This window comes from Anoplophora glabripennis, unplaced genomic scaffold, assembly GCF_000390285.2.
Source record: "Anoplophora glabripennis isolate ALB-LARVAE unplaced genomic scaffold, Agla_2.0 scaffold573, whole genome shotgun sequence".
Classification (NCBI taxonomy): Eukaryota; Metazoa; Arthropoda; class Insecta; order Coleoptera; family Cerambycidae; genus Anoplophora; species Anoplophora glabripennis.
Window position 1 is genome coordinate 218,633 of NW_019416686.1, and position 21,648 is coordinate 240,280.

The 21,648-nt window shown below is 33.5% G+C and overlaps 2 protein-coding genes across 2 annotated transcripts; one reads left to right on the plus strand and one right to left on the minus strand.

Moving 5' to 3' along the window:
* Positions 1-1,192: 1,192 nt before the first annotated feature.
* Positions 1,193-3,832, plus strand: LOC111691841. The gene is made up of 5 exons (XM_023455238.1): positions 1,193-1,407; positions 1,462-1,644; positions 1,703-1,894; positions 3,304-3,582; positions 3,722-3,832. Exons 1-5 carry the CDS (start codon positions 1,324-1,326, stop codon positions 3,830-3,832), a joined length of 849 nt encoding a protein of 282 aa, XP_023311006.1. The 5' UTR covers positions 1,193-1,323.
* A 33-nt stretch (positions 3,833-3,865) lies between these two features.
* On the minus strand, positions 3,866-4,490 carry LOC111691842. Its single transcript, XM_023455239.1, has 3 exons — positions 4,357-4,490; positions 4,190-4,243; positions 3,866-3,963 (listed from the first exon to the last, which is right to left on the minus strand). The coding sequence occupies exons 1-3, from the start codon at positions 4,445-4,447 to the stop codon at positions 3,866-3,868; spliced, it is 243 nt and encodes an 80-aa protein (XP_023311007.1). The 5' UTR covers positions 4,448-4,490.
* Between the last annotated feature and the right edge of the window lie 17,158 nt (positions 4,491-21,648).

The following is a 21,648-nucleotide window of genomic DNA, read 5'->3' on the forward strand; positions in this document are numbered from 1 at the left end:
GTTGGTAGTCGAACTTTGCGCTTTTTTACAAAGTTATTGGGACAACCAATCATACTAAACCAAATTGGACAAATATATAGTAATATAAAATCAACCGTAATATTACATGCGTTTTGTATAAATCGATCCCGGCAAAAATTTGCCTGTGATTTATTTTATTCATAGCTTTATGCTATAAGAGCTGGTTCCACTATTTTTCATCCAGACCGAAGAAAACATCTAAGTATTGCGTCTCAGTTTTTTGAAACATGAACGGGACATCCTGTATAGCATATGGATTTATTAAAAATCATGAAACTCTATTTTCATTTAATATTTTCAAAAGTTTGAGAACCACCCGAAAAAAGCAGCAGGAATGAAAACACCCGCAATACAGATTACCGGAGAAGAATACAGCATTAATACTATAGCAAATTGTAGCTCAGAACCTGCTCTTTCCATCTATTATACTGGTTTTCTACCTGGATATTTGGGCAACCATTTTCCGATGTGAAAAGGTATGAGTAATTCAATGTCACCTGAAGTACTGTCATCAATTTTGACAATAAGACAGATCTGATAACTTTGTTCCTTTGCATGTTTGTGAAATTCCTAATGTTTTTCAAGTTATTCACGAAATAAGTTTTTTTGCAACGAAAGAGTAGTGCAGCGCAGATTTGAAACACGTGTTTTTCTAGATGATTTGCATAAAAATCGTTACTTTAGGTAGGTATATAAATCCCTAAATATCTCCTAAATAACGCACTGTACGAAAAAATCTATAGCAATTTTTTTTGTAGAGAATTTTATGCTCTACAACTTTGATCTATTACATGTTTGTGAAATTCTCAATACGTCTCAAGTTTTACGAAATAAGTTTTTCTGCAGTTTTCCGGTTATTTCCTGAATTTTCCCGGTCCGCTCCCGTGCAGAACAATTTTTTTTCCTAATCTAGCCACGTGCAAAAAATTGTGCAGTTCGGCATTAATGCCATCTTTAAATAGAATTTTGACTAGGGCGATAGGATCATAAAGAGAAGCTGTTTAATGATATTTTGAATTAATTCACCCAAAAACCACGCATACAATCTACTAATATGTTCCTAGTTACATTTAATAAAAAGTCAGCCTCGGAAACAGTCATCTAAGTTAAAATATTCTGCTTCAAAATTTCTCCAGATATTTATGTATTATTTTTATTAATTTAGTATCTGGAACAACTTCACTATCCACTGGGCAGCACATTTATCCATTTACTCTTAACTTACCCAACAATTTGCCTGGTACTTACCACTGTGAATACGGATCTATTTCATATAAGCTCGTAGCTGTTGTAGACCGACCAATGGCCTTAGATTATGAAGACCAAGTCATATTTGTAGTTGTAGCTCCTGTTGATCTGAATCTTCTGAGGAGACCAGAGCTACTGGTATATTACTAAATAAAATAGTTTTACAATTCATGAAAAAAAAAACAATTTTAGGCGCCCAGTTCATATTCCGACGATAAAACTCTTTGCTGCTGGTGCTGCGCTCAAGGGCCTATATCTTTGGATGTTGACCTACCCAAGAGGACTCTTGTTCCTGGAGAAACTATAAATGTCACAGCTCGGTTAACTAATATGTCGAATACTAACGTTGAAGGAGTTGGTTTTGAAATGAAACAGGTAATTTTATACATTACATCGCATAAAATTGTAATCTCATTTAAATTTTTACTCCTAGAGAATTATATGTCTAGTGAATGAACCAAACAAAGAAGAGAAAGAGATAGATAATATTCTTGTGGATGTAAACGAAGTTGGCCTAGGAGCTCACGGAGAGCATACTTACACTTTTAACGTTATGTTACCGATGAACGTTCCCATTCCAAATTTTTCGCAGTGCAGGCTTTTCAAAGCCGAATACGTTTATAAGGTAATTAAATTGATTTACTTCTTTTTTCCTCGACTGATATTGTTAGTTTTATTCAGTTATTGTTATCAAGTTTTATTTAAGTTTGTAAAATATAGTTCCTGCAATATTTGTCGAGATAAAATTCCAAAAAAAGAATAAGCCAATAAAGTTCTGTTATCTGAATTACTGTAACAATTTACACCGACAGCGGCGTGGCTTGAAATTTTTCGCCAATATTTTTCCACCGCGGGTGTCGAATGCGGGTAATTCCAAGTGACGCAGGGGCTTCTTGGAATTCTATCTTAACAAATATTGTACGGACCATATGTATTTGTGATCAAGATAGTATTCAAAAAAAACTAATAGCGTGTAGGTAATTCTATCGACAACAAACTTGACACACTAAATTTATTTACCATTATCAGTCTTAAGAATACCCTAATATCATTCTCATTAAAACGTCATCAAATATCAAATGATGACATCGATGAGGTCTCAGATTTTCTAAAAATTTTACAATATTTTAAATCCTTTTTCAAATCAAACCATAAAATCATAGTTACTTTCATTCATGGTGATACAGATATATATACTATCGTTCTTAATACAGGGTGTCTCACGGTGACGGCCCATTAGAATGATTTCAGAGACTACTTCGATTTGAATTTTGAAAATTTGGCATACCGGGTTTTCGGGCATGCCCTTCTCAACTAAAATAATGGCGTCCACGCACCACTTCCGGTTATACCGGAAGTCGCCATAAACTTGCTTATTTTAAATGGAACACCTTGTATGTTTTTCTAAATTCTGATATACAATTTTATTCTCTTTCGAATGGTGTCAGGGTTTCCTATACTTATCTCGTCTAGTTTTTAAGTTATCTACATTTTTTGTGAAATCTCCTAAAATCATGTAATTTCTTGCGAGGATAGCTGTGGAATTTAACGAGATATGTGCCACGAGGAGAGATGGTGAGGCTCTCGTTTGTACAGATTCCAGCTTTTTATTATGTCACTAGGAGGTGATTGATCCCATTGTAGTCCTAAAGTCCATAAATACTAGATAAGATATTTATCAAAAAACGATACTGGAGCTAAAAGTCCAAAAGAATCAAAGATATGTGCCAATTCGGATAATATTGTACGTTTAGTACACGATCTTTCTAAGGGTTTTACATTGTAGGAGAATTGGTCAGTTAGGGCCGGTTTCACCAATCTTCATTAAAGTTTAATGATCCGTTAAAATACAGTTAAAGGGACCATTAAGAATATGACAGTTTCACCAATAGTCGTTAAGATATAAGGAATTGTTAAAGCTTCGTTAAATTAAGGAACGAAATTTCAGCGATTAATATTTTAATGAACGATTAGAAAATAACCTAAAAATTGTTGAAAGTACTTAATTATTAGTTACATGTAATTATTATTAAGATGGGAGATTTTGACGTCGAATTATTGTATTTGGAATTATTAGAGAACGAGGTCCAAATTAATGGCAACATAAGGAAAAATATTTTTGAAGAACTGGACGATGGAAAATTTCTAGAAAGATATCGCCTGTCCAAAAAAGTAGTAATAAAAGTTTTAGAAGAAATTGAGCCTGCATTAGAATATGCAACAGATAGAAACTTTCCATTGACTCCTATCCAACAATTGTTGATAGCTCTGAGGTTTTATGCTACCGGATCGTTCCAAACAGTTATGGGTGATGTACATGGAATTTCAAAGGCAACTGTGTGCCGTTGTGTCAAAAAAGTTTCAGAAGCAATAGCTTCCTTACGAGAATCTTATATAGAGTTTCCACAAAATGAAGAATTGGGAACTGTCGCAAAAAAATTTTTTGAATTAGGACGATTTCCTGGAGTTATTGGAGCTTTGGATTGTACCCACATACCAATACTATCACCTGGAGGTAATATGGGTGAAATATTTAGAAACAGAAAAGGTTACTTTTCAATAAATNAGCTGAAAACACCATATAATAGTAAACACATTATTTATTTATTCTTTTAAACATACCAGAAGTGCTTGCAAAATTTTCATGGCCATCATCAGACACAATATATATATACTCCAGATTATCCTCGAAAGCTACAAACAGCAATATTCATTACTAAGTCAAGCTAAAAAGCTTATGTTGAAGATATTTAAAACTTACATTTGTTTACGTTTTACAAAAATAGCATAATTGTTTTAATTATGCCAACAGATCACAATTATGCAATAAGTATTTCTGCCATATACAAGATGTAATTTATTCAAATTTAATGAATATATTTAAATTTAGTTGCTTTATACAACCGAATATTAAACTCACCTGATGAACTAGGATTTTCTATTTGTTTCTCTATTTGCACTGAAGGCTCATTATCTGTAATAATGTTATCATATAATATATACATATTATGTACCTATTTATTTGAGTAAAACGTTACTGGCCAAAGAGATATTGTACAACTATTAAAAAAATACTACGTAAATTACCTTCAAACTTGCTGTCACTATCGTAAATATTTTTTAGTGGTTCCATTTGTGGTTGAACAATGGATAATACTTTTTCGTCGATGTCATCCATTGTTTTTATGAATTCTCCACCACCAGTTAGAAATCGTGATTTTTTATCTGTTGCATATTTTTTTTTAGAAGTTCTTTTCAAATTATCATATAATCTAAAAAATATTGAAAACTGTACAAATTCTGTCAAATTACATAAGAAATATAAAACATGCAAACCATGTTAGTACCTGTACATTATATAAATTTACCTTTTTAAGTGACCCATGTCTCGTTTCTGCACTTGAGCATTGCAGTTAAACATACATGTTACCTTTTGCCACATTTCTTCCTTTTTTCTAATTGTCACCCCGTCTGTCTTTTTATTCTCTATTATATTTTTAACTTCGGGTGTAGCCAATATATTCAAAAACAATTCTTTTTCGAAAGTAGAGAAATTGCTACATCTCTCTCGCTTCCTTTTTGAATCCATTATGACTTATCAACTTACTTAATTAACTACAAATTTTCAATACCAAATATTGTTATGTTTAAAACATAGCACTACAAGTATCACATTTAAGGTTATGTTTTGTGTTAAATCAACGATATCGTAACTGAGCAATAGAACATTAGATAAACAGTTTAAAAATAACAGATCGGTAACAAAATAAAGTGGAAAACACTAGAACTATTCAATGTTGCCAAATATTATCAATGATTAACTAACGGTTTATTAAAAATGGTTGGTGAAACACTCATACATTTAATCAACTGTTAAATATTAACGAATAATTAGTTAACAACTGATTAATGAATATTTAGCAAGGCTTGGTGAAACCGGCCCTTAATGGAATCCATTTTAATCCCAAAACTTTTAAACCGAAACTATTAGAATCATCAAATGAAATATGTTCGTAACGACGGTCATAGGGAATCGATTCTAGAAGTAATGGATTATTGCTTGTCCATTTGCGATGCCAGAAACCTCCAGTAGCCAATAATAGTATGTGTATACTTTTAAAAATGTAAAGCTGCTTCTAGTGAATCGGAACCAGTTACTAAGTCATCAACATATCTGACAAAAGAACTTTTGATGCATTAGAAAATGGCTTTGCTTCATCGTAGGGTACGAAGAGCGAGAAAAGGATCTGAAGTGACCCCATTAGTAACAGTTTTAAACCAAAAGTCTTTGATAGGATCTGTTGGAGCGAATCTCCATATTCTTTGATAATCCGCGGTATATTAGAATCTGATGATACATTTGCTTAATGTCAGCAGTGAAGATGAAACAATGTAGTCGAAAATTTAACAAGATAATGTTCTTTTGCAACTTAGGACCTACTAGAAGAGTTTTATTGATAAGATTTACAAGAAGCATCAAACACAACTCTTAGTTGTGTTACTTAGGTTTAAATATACAATGGTGAGGAATGTAATAATTTGGTTCCGAACCAAGATAAGAAGTATTTGTACCATGTGCCGACTAAGTAATCTCTCATGAATTTTGAATAGAGCATATTATAAAGATGGATTATGAAGAAAACGATTTTCCAAGCAAAGAAACGGCGAAGAGCTATATTTCTATGTCTTTAAAGGGAATAGTAACAATGTAACGACTAGATCGATTACGAAAATGATTTTCTACAAACAATTTTTCGCAAAGATCCGAAGAAGAAGTCTTAAAATCTGGTACTTCTTCTAGTTCCCAAAATTTTTTTTAGATTGATCAATTGAATGGTCGAACGTACTATGAAACGAATTAATTAATTAATATATTTAAACACCATCTGATTTTTCAACAAGTTTATTCTACGACTTCCATAGTTCGTCTGCTCTATATTTAATATTACCAGAATTAAAGAGGTTGCTGATTTGTTAATTCTGAAATATTTCATAACACAAAAACTCCCGCACTTATTCCTCACTACCACGATTAGCACTCATGCGCATCACACATTGCAACGTATATTTTCGTTTGTAACATTTATATCTAAGTTTTTTCGGTGGAGGCGTGGTATTTTCAGAATCTGATTCCGATTCCATAATTCGGTAACTTCAGTTTTCGCTATAGATTAATGACGGAAGATGGAAATTATTCGAATTTACAACCAGTTTAAAGATTTTTACTACGCTCTATTTCTATTTTCTTGTGATTTTGCTTTACGACGACACTTTATGATTTCTGTTAAACGTCAAAGTAAAAATAAAGTTTGACGAATACCGATATCACCGATCGTAACAGAAATATATCGTAACTGGGTAACAGTGGTAAATTATATTGAAATTCGAAATTCAAACCGCGATATTTCAGGAAGGTTTCATTTCACTTGATCACAGATCAGTAACATAATTTTGGCTATTACTTTGAACATTATGACTAGTGTGTACAAAAATATATTTAAAAAAATATGTAACTATTAATTACTGTGGAAAACTTCATATACATAAACTCAAAATCTCATTAATAACTAAAACCAAAATAGAACATCGAAAAAATATTTTTTATCTACACATTTCGCCAGTAAATAAAATTTGTTCACATTGAAGAATCGTGGCCCTGTTTTTGATATTGGTGGGCCCAACAAAGCTACGCTGGGACTAACCCCAATAGGGTTGTTGACTATAAAAACAAATCATATATGAATTGTTGTTGATACAAAGATTTTATATAAAACCTGCCTGTATAGTAAAATTTTAAATATATGACAAATTAGTGGTAGAAATCATTTATGAATGTTTGCGTTACTTAAAAACTAGTCTGACGTCATAAGGGGCAATTGAAGAAGAAGAAAATATATCAAAATTGTCAGTCAAACCCTGTTGCCCTGTTTCCTGTTTTTTTAAACAAAAGTGACACTAGTGACAGCGGTCTATCAATTAAGAGTATTTTTGATAGTTATTATTAATTTCCTGATTATAATAGATACAACATAATTTAGGTGGTGTTCCACACACATTCCACATAGCCATTTGCATTATCTCCATAAAACTCCCGAACTGCACTATAATTTTGCATAAATAAATAGATATTTTATATAAATAAACACAATAAAATCATTCATTAAATATGTTTCGATTTCACTTGCTTATCTGGTTCTAGAATTTGATACGAGTTTTGTAATACTAATTGTTTTTTTTTCTTGTTTTTCTTGTTTTTGGTGTAGGGGACTAATCTTTTCCTCATTCAAGGACATCACCATTTCTTCACTAGGATTACGACTAAGGAAGTCCGGTAAGTTATTACCTTGTCCTCAACAGTGTTCCTCTCGAAACTTGAATTCCTGTAGAAGTAATGTATAACGGGTGCATTTCGCACATTCTTCTCTATATTTATTTAGCCAGAAGAGGGCTTGACTGTCTGTCGTCTGTCCTCAATAAAAATTCTCTCTCTTCTAGCAAAGCTCTATACTTTCTACATGCCCACACAACAGCTAACACTTCTAGCTCGTTGATGTGGTATTTAGTTTGTTTTTGAAAATTTTGCGCTTGCGCACAAACTCACTGGCCTTTCTCCTTTGATTTCTTCTTGGTAGAGCACTGCTTCCATTCCCACCAAACTAGCGTCAGTCTGTAGTATGAAACTTTTTTCTGGATCTGGACGATGAAGTTTTAAAGGATTTATTAAAACTCGTTTAAGGTATTGAAAAGCTTCTTCTGCATCAGGATTCCATTGGAATTTGCGTTTTCCCAACGGGTTCGGCATCGGCACGGTTATTTGTGAGAAATTCAGAACGTATTCACGGAGCCAATTTGCGATTCCCAAGAATTTTTGTAATTCTTTTTGCGATGTGGGATTATGAAACTCTTGCATTTCTTTATGGCACATTCAAGCCAAGACATCTCAAATGTTCTAGGACTAGTCTTACGTGGTTTACATGTTCTTCTCTTGTTTCTGAGTAAATTATAATGTCGTCAAGTTAGACTTGAACAAATCGATTTACATACAAGGCTGGAGGATCCTCCTGGAATATTGCTGGGAAGAATTGAGGTTCGTGTCGGGTCAGATGCCAATACACTACTTGCCTTTTCTCGATACCAAAACATACTCCTCCCTGTCTATGTTCTATTATAGCTTCCTCAGCTTTTAACCAATCTATTCCAAGTACCTTAGTTTAGAAACATATATTTCTTCGACGGTATGAACAGGATCTTCCGCATTTAATTTTGCAACTGTGGTATCCCACTTTCGTTGAATATCAGTTGAACTAATATTGTAGTGGGCGTAGTATAATAGGGCAGCCAAGTGATGGCACACAACTTGACCTCGAGAGTAGCGCGGGGCAATAAGAGCCACCTAAGAAAAATCTGAAATTAAAATGTTACTTATTCCACCGCTTGCAACAATTTTTTTTTCTAGATGGTTCATGATGTGTAAAATGAAATATGAGTATCAGTTCTCTGTTCTAGATAGGCATTACTGGTAGGCAAAAAAAACTAAAACCTATGATTGGCCGCCGAATCTCAAAAACTTAAAACGTCTGTATTTCGATAACGGTTTAGTTTATCGATTTGTAACTAGTATACCTTTTATGTAGAATAGAACGTAGTTCAATAATTTGTAATTAAAAAATTCAAAATTGTAAAATACAAAAAGTTTAGACATATTTTTACATTGATAGGGCAGTATAACTAGCGCCCTCTAGACGTGACTCAAACACTGTTTGCATATTCGTATTTGCCTCCTCAAAAAACGTAAACCTACAAATTTTCAAAACAATCGGTCCCTATGTACTTATAATATAGATAAAAATAGAAAATATTTTTTCAACTTTAACACCCCGTGTAGAACGAAAAGGAGCAACAATTGATTAAGGCTCAATCGCTATATTTTGACGTTAACAATCTGCCATTAAGCTGTGTACCATTATTAATGACTCACCCTATATATGCAGGAAATATTAGTCTCCGAAAAAATAAGTGCACTACATTACTTTCAATAAAATTATATATTTCTGTATAATGTTCATATCCCGAAGTAGGCGGAATATATAAAACGATAAAGTATACTTTTTACGTTTATGTAGAAACTCAATTAAATGTACTTCATGCTGAAGTTGTTGCTTACTAATTTTTGTAATATTTATATGGTTAAATTTTTTAGTATTGAACTCGAATCCCAGAACCAGAGGATGAGGAAAAATGAACATTTTCTATATTATTGTATTCCTAAATTTATTTCTGCTATGCAGTAGACTTCCACAATGCTTTTTATTTTCTGTATATCACTATTTTGTGTTTACTTAAGAAATAGTTACATTACTTAATTCAAACTTTTTTTTAATTAGTATTTGCATTGTACCCTAAAACATTTCAATAAAAGATAAATGCATTTTAGTGATGAATTTTTTTCTCTCATAGTTACTAAGATCTCAATACATTCATTACTAAAATGGCTCACCCGATATGTATTCACTTATACAATTTTCTTTTACAACGACAACCAATCTATATTGTATATTTATGAAATATTAGTATAATTCCTAATATGTCATATTCAATGGGTTCAAAGATTTTCAAGTTCATGTACAATTAATTGTATAACCCCCTCGAAGCCTTCAGCAAGTCTTTCTAAGACATTCGTGCTTCTTTTGCTGCAACAAATTTTTTAAGGATTGTTACCTTTTCTCCATAATACTTTTCTTTTAAGTCATTTCTTCTGTTTAAATGTGTTTGGTAGGATTCTGTTACAGAAACTATATTTTTAAACGTTTATTAGTTGTTCTTTTCCTAACGTTTTTTTCTCCTGTACTTTGTTNGCTATATTTTGACGTTAACAATCTGCCATTAAGCTGTGTACCATTATTAATGACTTACCCTGTATATGCCGGAAATATTAGTCTCCGAAAAAATAAGTGTTACTTATGCACTACGTTACTTTTAATAAAATTATATATTTCTGTATAATGTTCATATCCCGAAGTAGGCAGAATATATAAAACGATAAAGTAGGTATACTTTTTACGTTTATATAGAAACTCAATTAAATGTACTTCATGCTGAAGTTCTTGTTTACTAATTTTTATAATTTTTATAAGGTTAGATTTTTTAGTATTGAACTCGAATCCCACAACCAGAGGATGAGGAAAATGAACATTTAAATTTTGGTACGCAAAAAATGTTTAAGTATTGCTACATAAAAGTGGCACTCTCTATATTAATGTATTCCTAAATTTATTTCTGCTATGCATTAGACTTCCACAATGCTTTTTATTTTCTGTATATCACTATTTTGTGTTTACTTAAGAAATAGTTACATTACTTAATTCAAACTTTTTTTTAATTAATATTTGCATTGTACCCTAAAACATTTCAATAAGAGATAAATGCACTGACCTCTTCATAAACTTTTTTCTTACTGGGTAGGCCATTTTAGTGATGAATTTTTTTCTATCTCATAGTTACTAAGATCTCAATACCATTCATTACTAAAATGGCTCACCCGATATATATTCACTTATACAATTTTCTTTTACAACTACAACCAATCTATACTGTATATTTATGAAATATTAGTATAATTCCTAATATTTCATATTCAATGGGTTCAAAGATTTTCAAGTTCATGTACAATTAATTGTCTAACCCCCTCGATGTTTAAGTATTGTTATCTTTTCTCCATAATACTTTTCTTTTATGTCATTTTTTCTGTTTAAATGTGTTTGGTAGGATTCTGTTACAAAAACTATATTTTTAAACGTTTATCAGTTGTTCTTTTCCTAACTTTTTTTTTCTCCTGTACTTTGTTCTTCTACAAATGGAATATATTTTGAGTAGATATATGATTGCAATGATACATTTAACAAATTTTTTTGTCATTTGTCATTCTTATTAATTTTTGACACATTTTCTTCCTCCTAGTACACTGTTCCGCATTTGTCCCATATATGCGGGGCAAGTGCGCAACTGTCATGTATTTTCAATTCTAGCGCGTGGTTTATTTATTTGGGCTAGTACTATGAGCCCGACATTTTTTCTTTGCTATTCAACCACGTTACTATCCCAACGACCTTTCAGCGATTTGAAAACACATAAATCTAAAGGTTGGAGAAGATGGCTGGTGTGAGTTTAAGATTGTGATTTGATTTTCAACAGCAATGTTTATGACATCCACTCCAAGATGACTGGCCTGCTCATCATAGATGATCAATACTGGTAGTTCTGTGCCAACAAACTTTAAAAAACTATTCACAAAGTAGTTTTTAAACACAGTAGTCTCCATCCATCCATTAGCGGTTGCAGCATACGAGGTATTTGGAAACTCCGCACCGTGTGGAGCTATCCATGTCACTCGGTCTTACCACGGCTAACTCAAAAAAAATATATAAAAATTTTGGATAAAAGACCGAGCTACGGGTTAATAGTAAGAATACCTAACTAAAATACATAAATTTAAATAAGTAAATTCGGAAACTAAGCGAATTTGCAGAGAAGAAAATGGATACCTTCTCCGTAAGCTCTTACAAACGTCGCGTGCTATAAATATTTAAAAATATAAAACGTAAAACTAACTAATTTTATTATCAAACGGGCGCCATTCCGCAATTTACACGGAAAACAAAGTATGCTCCTACTCTCGTATGACTATTTCTTTGAAATTTGACTTCCTAATTCATTGGTACTCCTCGCAAATCCAGGTAGCCGCATTCCAGGGAAGGTCGCTAGACACTGACCGGCACACTATTAAAGATGAACTACGATTTATATAATGTACTATTTTAAACTTGGAGAGTTCGATGAAAATTTAAGATAATGTTTATAGGTTTAATTATTTATAATCAAATAAATGCACAAAACGGTAAGAACGGCTGGCCACATCGTTATGGGGTCCTAAGAAATACACTATCAGTTGTAATGCTGAAAAAAATAACATATAAAAAATTCCCTGGCGACGGTACTTCGGCTGCAAGCGTGGAGGCGGCTATAATGCAAGCAAAAAAAACACTGGCAGTTACTCTTTGTAGTCTCAGGTGGCTGCTATCTGCGTAGGCTGACCTGGTGTTGCTCTCCTCCTGGGAATCCTCTTGATATATCGAAGCACTCACTTATTATAGGGATCGAACAAGGTAGGAACGTAGCGAGAGTAAAAAAAAATGTATATATTTATTTACCAATATTCAGTTTCGAATCGTAGTATTGGAAAAAGACTCTACGTCGAGCGTACTTGGTAATAATTTAGGTAGTTTAACTTCCTGGTGTCGGAAGTTGTCGTCGGAGAAGGCCTCGGAGTGGTATCTTGATATAAGTTCTATAAAGAAATGTTGTATTACGAATTCTTTTTAAAATAACGTCGAAGCGTTGCCTTGCATTTGTTAAACGAAGTAATTGTTGATATTAGTTATACGTAGAAGGTTTTTGTTGACTATAATTGTTGATGAGCGGCTTACAGTTGCGCAATGCACTTTGATTTAAGGATCCGGAAACGGTAGATATATTTTAAGTTACGATGAATTGTTACGAAGTAAATTGCAAAGTTGAATGAATTTAATCTTTATAGACTGAATTGGAAAGTATAGGTAAATTTTGCAAAACACTAATAACTGTGATAATTAATTAAGATGGGTTAATTGCGCGACGGCTGTAGTTAAACTGACTAAGGTAGAACTGGAACTGCTTTTCTGGCTTCGCGGTGCGCGCTTAAATAGATCACTGCCGTTGTAGGTTAAGTGCCTGCCTCCAGTCACATTGAGCGTTCTCGCGTAGCGATTGGTTCGTTGCTTGGATATAGTCAAAACGGGTAACAATGCGATCTCTTGCAATAGAAGCACGTACCTCCTAAGTTTCGCTCGCTCATCTCGATATCGATCCAGCCATAAGAGTGCACGGTTCTAGGTACGTAGTATGAACTCCTTGCCTTCGAACAGGGTTCTCTACCACCGACAGGCCCACACGACGCGACGGTCAGAACCTCCTGCTCGTTGCAATGATGTCGAGTTAAACTTGGCACTAGCGCATGAAATTACTCTCATTTTCCCAGCGTCACCTTCTTGATAGAGGACTGTCCCCATACCAACATAATTTGCGTTTGTCTGCATTATAAATTTTCTGGTTGAATCGGCACGGTGTAACGGTAAGGGTTGTAGTAATGCCTGTTTAACTCCTGGAATGCCTGTTCCGCTTCCACATCCCATGTAAATTTCCGTTTTCCAAGGAGCTTCGTCATCAGTACGGCTATCTTCGAGAAGTTGGGGACATACTCCCGCCGCCAATTGGCTACTCTCAAGAACTACTGGAATTCCTTCCGTGATGTTGACGTCTCGAAACTTTTTACCTTATTCAAATACTTCTGTTGTGATTCGTTGTGGGAAGCCGTGATCCGATGCCCTAAGTAGTTCAATAAGTTCAATCCAAATTTACATTTTGGTAAGGACCATTTTACCCCATGACATCGTAGTCGTTCTAGCACCAATTTAAGATGATTAACATGTTCTTGCTGGGAATTCGAATACATTCACATGCCCCGATAAAACTTCAACCATGAGTTTCTGGAATGTGGTCGGCGCGTCCTTTAGTCCGAATGGCATAATTGTAAACCCATATGCCGCGCCGTCCGGGGTATGGAAGCCCGTTAATGGGATACTGGCAGGCGACATCGACACCTGCCAGTAACCGCTACATAAATCCATAGATGTAAATACTTCGCTTGTCCGCTATCCTTAAGAATGTCCTGTATTGGTGGAAGGATGGAGATTTCATTTTCTGTCAGTCTCAGCATTGCAGCAATGCCTATAAAACTGGTATCCGTATACAACTCAGTCGCAAAGTCGGAATTAGAAATGTTTAGAATAGGATATTCAGTAAATTTTTGCACTAACTCTAATCGAATTCGCTCTGTCCACGAAAATGATTTTCCCTTCCGTGACAATGCACTTATGTGCCAGGCAGAGCACATCATTAATGAAAACAAAAGCAATAGTATCTTTTAGAGGTCCAAGTGCTTTATCCAATTGCTCGCTGATAATATTACGGTGAGTTTACAAATCCGAATGGCATGCTATTATATTCATATAGGCCATCCGGCGTGATAATTGCAGTAATATGTCGCGATGTTTCCTCAATCTCCACTTGATGAAATCCTGCTTTCATATCCAGTGTACAAAAACAAACAGCTTTTGCAAGATTGTTAATTTGGTACTTTATTCGTGGGAGTGGATAATGGTCTCGTAACACAATTATTTACTTCACGAAAGTCAACACACAATCGAAGGTCACCATTACGTTTTTTTACCAATCCAATTGGGCTTGGCATACGATGATTCACTCTCTCGGATGATACCGTTTATCAGCTGTTCTTCGATAATTCGTTTAACTTGTACACGCTCCGCATATGCAAGATGACGTAGTGGACAAACCACCGGTTGGAGGACCTCCGACCAGGAGAACAAGGAAATAATGGTTATTATTTTTTCGATTTAACCCATATTTTGGCCATAAAAACAAAAAAAAAACAAGAATCTTGAGACAACGGAGCATCTTGTTGGGATCATTTTTTTTAATGTAAAAGTTGTAGGGTGAAAAGGGAGCTATCTTGACATGACTTTGAAAATGACCTTGACATTGACTTCAAGGTCGTGAAGATCAAATTCAAAATTTTAAATGGGACCTTAATTTATGACCTCGGAAATTATAAGAAAACTAGAGAAGAGAAATATATAAGAGAATTGGTTTACAAGATATGCATTTAACCTTAAAATTTGTCTATACATCTTGATGACGTCATCTGCTAAAACATTTATGCGTGCGAAATCTAGTTATAATAGAAAGTAAATTTTGCTGAATCGTAGGTCCTACAAACTGTAAGTCATTCATTGAATAGTATCGGTTTTACAGGATGCGTCGAATACGACACGTAATTTAGTAGTCACATTTGACTCTTTCTTTACAAAGTGATGATGTATAAAGTGGCTATTATTATCAGGCGTATTTCGCGATATTGACATGTGATTTAGTTCAATGTATTCATTCATAAACTGAACGTATTGCAGTTTTAAATCATTATCTGTTTTTAACTTAATTTCCATAGCGTACAAACGTTTTAACGCTATGTTCATTGATTCGTCCAAAAGATTACCAGGCAGATTCAGTGGCAATCTAATAATAAATCTTCCTTCACTATCGCGTTGTGTTATTTTAAATAAAACTTCAATTTCCACGTCATCAGATGACATCGGAGCATTTTCACACTCTTCAATTTGCCAAAATTTGGTTAATTGATTGATATTGGAATTCGAAACAAAGTTGCAATTTGTTAGATAATTAGAGAATGATTGTGGAACGTCTCCTGATAATCCACCTAATACATGTTTTCTGTAATATAGGACTATTACGACCTAAGGAGATTTGTCCGACACGAACTAACTTCCAAAATATGTTAACACCGAGAAGCAGATCCATTTCACTGGATTCGTTTGGGTCAGCCAATGTTTTTTGATATATTTAGAATGTTTTTATTGAAAGACAGTAACGGAAATTTATCCGTAATCTGCGATATTGTCATACATCGAATTCGACCGAGTTAATATTTGAACGTACTTTTACATTTGTTGAATATTTTATTTGACTGTAAGAGTTATTCAAACCAGCTATGGCCATATTTATTTTTTGCTGCTCTGTATTTAATTTATTCGCAAGGTTTCTCGTGAGGAACTTAGACTGGGAACCAGCATGACATGTTTGGAAATTCCCGTGGGCATCCTGCACTTTAATTAATGCAGTCGCCAAAAGTACTTGACTGGTATTTATGCTTGTATGAACTGGTTTATTTTCAGCTGAAGTATTTTGATTTATTGGTGCACTCGACTCATCCGGTATATTTTCAAAGTGTAGCAGGCTGTGATGCGGTTTTTGACATTTTTGCAACACGACAATCAATAATTTTCTGACCGCCCTTCAGACAATTACTACATAGGCGGTGTTCTTTAATTATATTGCACTTTCAGATAGTGCCCGTGATCTCGTCACTGACTCTCTACTAGTTGATGGTTCAGTCTCTGGTTCTGGATCTACCTTAGGATCGATATTAGGTTCAGGGAACTACTCTGGTCTGTACATCGGGTCTTTCTCAGGGAGTTGAGTCGGTGGCTGGTCTGGCCATGGTCGCAAGTCATTTACGTGGATTTTTAACTCCACTCCATCCCTATCCACGTCGTAGACACCTCTACAAACAGCTAAAATCTCATATAGTCTATTCCAAGTTTTGGTCAATGTTGGTTTATCTGCAAAATTTTGAACAAGTACCCTGCACCTAAAAAAAACTGTAAAAAAAATTGATATCCTTAAGAGCGCCACATGGTTATAACTAGCCAACTACGTTCTCCTACCTTACAAGAAATTCTCCAATAACCATGAATTTGTTCACTAATAAACTAATTATGGATGGGCTGTAATAGTAATGATGTGCGACAATATGCCTTAATTTGTTTGCTTAACTAGTTAAAAAGACTTAAATAATCTAAATCAGTTAAATAAATGATGAGTACATCTACACATTAGACAGATAATCTAAATTTCAGGCTGTCCTTAATTTAAATAGGCTTAATTAATAAGAATAATGACAATAATAAAGAAACAGTCAGAGGACTTATATCTCAAGTCGGTAACCCGTATATAGCTATTTAAGGTTCACAGGTATGTATACATTCTTACACTAAAACGTATCTATTTATTATTCTACTATTGATTCTATGGGTAATTAATTAGTTACTAATTTTTCATTTCAAAATGTAAACTTGTCATCTAATTTGCATTTATAAAGAATGGTTGCAAGGTATAATTATTCTTGTGTACAAGTTTAACTAGCAGGGAACGGAATACGCGGCTATCATGCTGGGTGCCATTACCACTGATGATGGTGCGGGGGCATCCGATACGAGTGATAATTTCCTCGTAGAGAGCCTGACCGATATTGCGGGCAGTAACGGACGGCATTGGATCCACTTTGTAAAGTGATCTTGAAAAACTACCAGATAGTTTGTGATGACTCAACTGCTCGCTACCACGGCTCGATGTCGACCGATTCTTCAAAAACAGCTTGTTGGCAATTTTCATACGGCTGTATTCCCGTGTCGAATCCGGGCGGCTGTGCAGTTTCTTTTTAATAGAGCATATATAGAATTATTGTTGATTTTCCTTCTAATAGAAATGTAGTATACTTTTGTAATCGTTTTATTTATATTAAATACAAAACATGAACAACCATAGACCAGAGATATGGAGTAGGGAGAATGAGCTTCAATCTGCGCAAACTTCCTAATCACGGTCACCGCCATCTTCTAGTATAGGCTTACAGGGGGAAGTTAATATGTATTATTGAATATACCGGGGCAATTGGTAATGTAATACTGTATCTGTGCTAATCAGAGCCAATGTAATTACATGGGCCCTGGTGGTAAAATTGAAGAGAGAATAATTAATATGCAAAGTCACAGTTTTATAAAATATGTAAATTTCTATGGGTTCAAATTGTTTTGCAATAAATTGTTGATACTTACAAATATTTAAATCTTATTGATGATATTAATTCCCTTACTTTAGATGAATGCCCACAGTACAATGCACATGGCATAAAATTATAAAATGAAAATAAAAATTAATTTTTGATAATTTTCACTCATGGGCCTCTTGTAGGTAGTTTATAGGTTTTCACGGCCGGTGTCAATTGAATAATGTATACTTTCTTTATGATATATTTTGCGGTGGTCAATGCTTAGATGAGAAGCACTGAAGATACCATCTGATAAGTATAGCGAAACGTCTGCAGTTAAGCATCGACCACAACAAAGCAGCACAGAAAGTGCACATTATTCAAATTGTATTTTTAGGTTTATAAGCACATGCAATCCTTTATAAACTTAATCCATGTTTATTTTTTACTTTTATATTCATCATATATTATTATATATATTCCTCTAACAAAAAAGTACATTATAAGTAATAATAGACGTAGTATTAACAAACCCTTTTAAACACATAAGAAAAAAAAACTATTGATACTTTCCAAATTGTTATAGAATTAAAATTTTCTTTGAAAATGTTCATATTTCAAGTTTAATTTAATTTTGTTTTGTTTTAATTTCAAATATTTTATATAATGTTTATCATTACACTCGCATAGGATCAATAAAACAAAATTATGTATTTTTGCAGTTTATTATAATAATACATTTATATACAAGGTGTTAAGTAAGAGTGTTAAGGAACTAAGACCTTTGGTAAAAAGAATACATATATTATAATCCTAATTAATAGGGGTAAACTCGGAAGTAAACAATAAACAGAGATAAAGTATATATATAACATTAAAATACAGATAAAATATAGATTATTACTATTAAATACAGATTATTACAGATATTAATATTGATAAACAGATTATATTATTATAACTCGGGTAATGGTAATGCAGACATATTCATCTCGGTTAATTAAGATTCTTCTGTACAATGCAAAATATAAAGGACACACTAAAATAAAAACAGTAAACTAAAGTACATATATTTTACTGATGGTTGAACAGGATCAACTTATTTAGTTCCCGTCTAACAATCGGTCCTTGAATCAATTCAGTGTACTTTTTTGACAAGTTAAAAATTCTTATTTTCGAATATGATCGAATAATATGTTTTATTAACAAAAATCCGTGGTTTTCTTCACCTGGTGGGGATTCAAAAAAGTGATCACTTAAAGTAGGAAACAAAGTGTATACATCATTATAGTACTTTTGAGCGTTAGCTATTACGAAGATGTCAAAAAAGTTTTTTTCTTTGGGAATTTTATTATCTGTGGCTGCTAACATATTCCTTATTGCGATTTCCACTCCCCTACAAATTTTCACAACACCATGCGATGCAATATGTAATCCTCCTAAAAATATCAAACATTAACAAAAACAATTTAAGAGGAAGCATTACAGCATTATAAAACTTTGACTTGACAAAAACCAAGGATGTATTACACTACATACATTTAAAAAGGTAAAGGTCATGAAGATTACCAAGGCAATTAGGCCATGCTTGGCCCTTTTTGCCTGCTAACTTACACTACCCTCCACCTTAACAATCACAAACATCCATGGTACGACAGGAAAATTTTTTCGAATTTTCCTGCCGCCTGCGGGATTCGAACCCACTACGGTTTTGCCGCGCAGCCCTGGCTCGCCTCTGTAGGCAAGCCTTGGCCGCTTCGGCTACCGCCGCGCCATACATACATTTAGTAATGAAATGAAATATAAAACAAACTATTATTTGCTACTGAGGTACTACTTCCATACTTTTATTATTTTCAAAACATTGTATTTTTTCTTTAATCATATTTAAGTAGTATTTACCTTTATTTTTTAAAGAAACCAGAGTATATGAATCGTCACTGATGACATCAACAGGTGATTCACAACCCAGTATACATTCTGCACATTTATGGATTTTCATCAATTTTCACAACTATATTTTCTGTATAATGAAATGTCAATAACTTCTTCAGTGGACTTTACTGTAGTACTGGGAATGGTAAGCAGGGTAGTCGCATCCAAAACTTTGCAGTTGCCTATTCCTTGAGAGGTTTTTGTGTGTAATAATAATCTTCTGAAAGTTCTCATGAACTGCAGGCAAGTAGGATTATTGTTCCACCCATTTCTACTTCTAAAATGTAATACACATGAGACTAAATTTATTCAAATATAATTTAAAACTCGATTTAAAACTAATAATGACAAACTCACCGAATAGAACAGAAGAATATTTCTAAATGATCTTGTGAAACTTTATANCAAATTCTTAAAATTTTTGTCATTTAAATTGGATAATGTTTATCCATGTGTTGGTTTTCCTCATGATGATCTCCTTAAAAGATTTTCTCTAACATCATTGAAGGATCGAAGAGACAAATTCTCGCTTTCTTTTCTTCATAAGCTATGTCAAGAGTGTTATAGACAGCTGCGATTTGAGTAGTTATTTATATTTTCATGTTTCTCGTGCAACATCCAGGCATGATCAGTGTTTTTATTTATCAACTCCTCGTACGAATATTCTCAAATACTCTCCTATATACCAAATGTGCAGTTAATACTATAATAACCATCAAGAGTCTTTGGACCTATTTGCAAACGTGTCAACTAATAATAATCATTGAGTGAACATGTATTATATTCATGGTGTTTTACACAGGTTAAGTATGTTAGTATACATCTTTCTTTATTATGTTATTTAGTTATTAAATGTATTATATTTTTCTGTTTTTACCCATCCTGTAAATGGAATTTTCTGTTAGGTGGTGTATAAAATAAAATAAAATAAAATAAACGAAAATATTCACACGTGCCGCTCGCAGAAATAAACCACCACATATCACGTACGAAATATTACTGCATTTACTGCAGCAGTGGCTGTCGTTGTTGCAGCCACAAAAGCCCATATAAAAGTGTACTGGGTCACGTGCCTGATTAGCCAATAAAAACAAAGGACGTATCTAACTGTTCGCTGTGCACACATTTTGTATATGAGGTTGCATATATTAAGGAGCGTAGCTCGCGTCGTAATAAATAATAATGTAAGCTCCTGGATTTACTTTAGCGCCAGTATATTTGGATTCTTTAAATATTTTATTGATATTTAATATGATTAAACACATAAAATTGTATGTGTTCTGCAGCTCCGCAGCTCTTATGGTAAAACCGTCACTGTAATAAAGGACACACTAAAATAAAAACTATAAACTAAAGTACATATATTTTACTGATGGTTGAACAGTATCAACTTATTTAGTTCCCGTCTAACAATCGGTCCTTGAATCATTTCAGTGTATTTTTTTGACAAGTTACAAATTCTTATTTTCGAATAAGTATGATCGAATAATATTTTTTATTAACAAAAATCCGTAGTTTTCTTCACCTGGTGGGGATTCAAAAAAATGATCACTTAAAGTAGGGAACAAAGTGTATACATCATTATAGTAGGTACTTTTGAGCGTTAGCTATTACGAAGATGTCAAAAAAGTTTTTTTCTTTGGGAATTTTATTATCTGTGGCTGCTAACATATTTCTTATTGCGATTTCCACTCCCCTACAAATTTTCACAACACCATGCGGTGCAATATGTAGTCCTCCTAAAAATATCAAACATTAACAAAAAAATTTAAGACGAGGCATTACAGCATTATAAAACTTTGACTTGACAAAAACCGAGGATGTATTACAATACAATGAAATATAAAACAAACTATTATTTGCTACTGAGGTACTACTTCCATACTTTTATTATCTTCAAAACGTTGTATTTTTTCTTTAATCAT

Bases quoted from the DNA above. Each gene is read 5' to 3' on its own strand.
- LOC111691842 (XM_023455239.1), bottom strand. From the start codon at position 4,447: ATGGATGACATCGACGAAAAAGTATTATCCATTGTTCAACCACAAATG. The intron at 4,244-4,356 runs GTAATTTACGTA...ACATTATTACAG, and splicing joins TAGTGACAGCAAGTTTGAAG to ATAATGAGCCTTCAGTGCAA. The intron at 3,964-4,189 runs GTGAGTTTAATA...TGCTGTTTGTAG, and splicing joins AGAAAATCCTAGTTCATCAG to CTTTCGAGGATAATCTGGAG.
- LOC111691841 (XM_023455238.1), top strand. From the start codon at position 1,324: ATGGCCTTAGATTATGAAGACCAAGTCATATTTGTAGTTGTAGCTCCT. The intron at 1,408-1,461 runs GTATATTACTAA...AAACAATTTTAG, and splicing joins TGAGGAGACCAGAGCTACTG to GCGCCCAGTTCATATTCCGA. The intron at 1,645-1,702 runs GTAATTTTATAC...TTTTACTCCTAG, and splicing joins TTGGTTTTGAAATGAAACAG to AGAATTATATGTCTAGTGAA.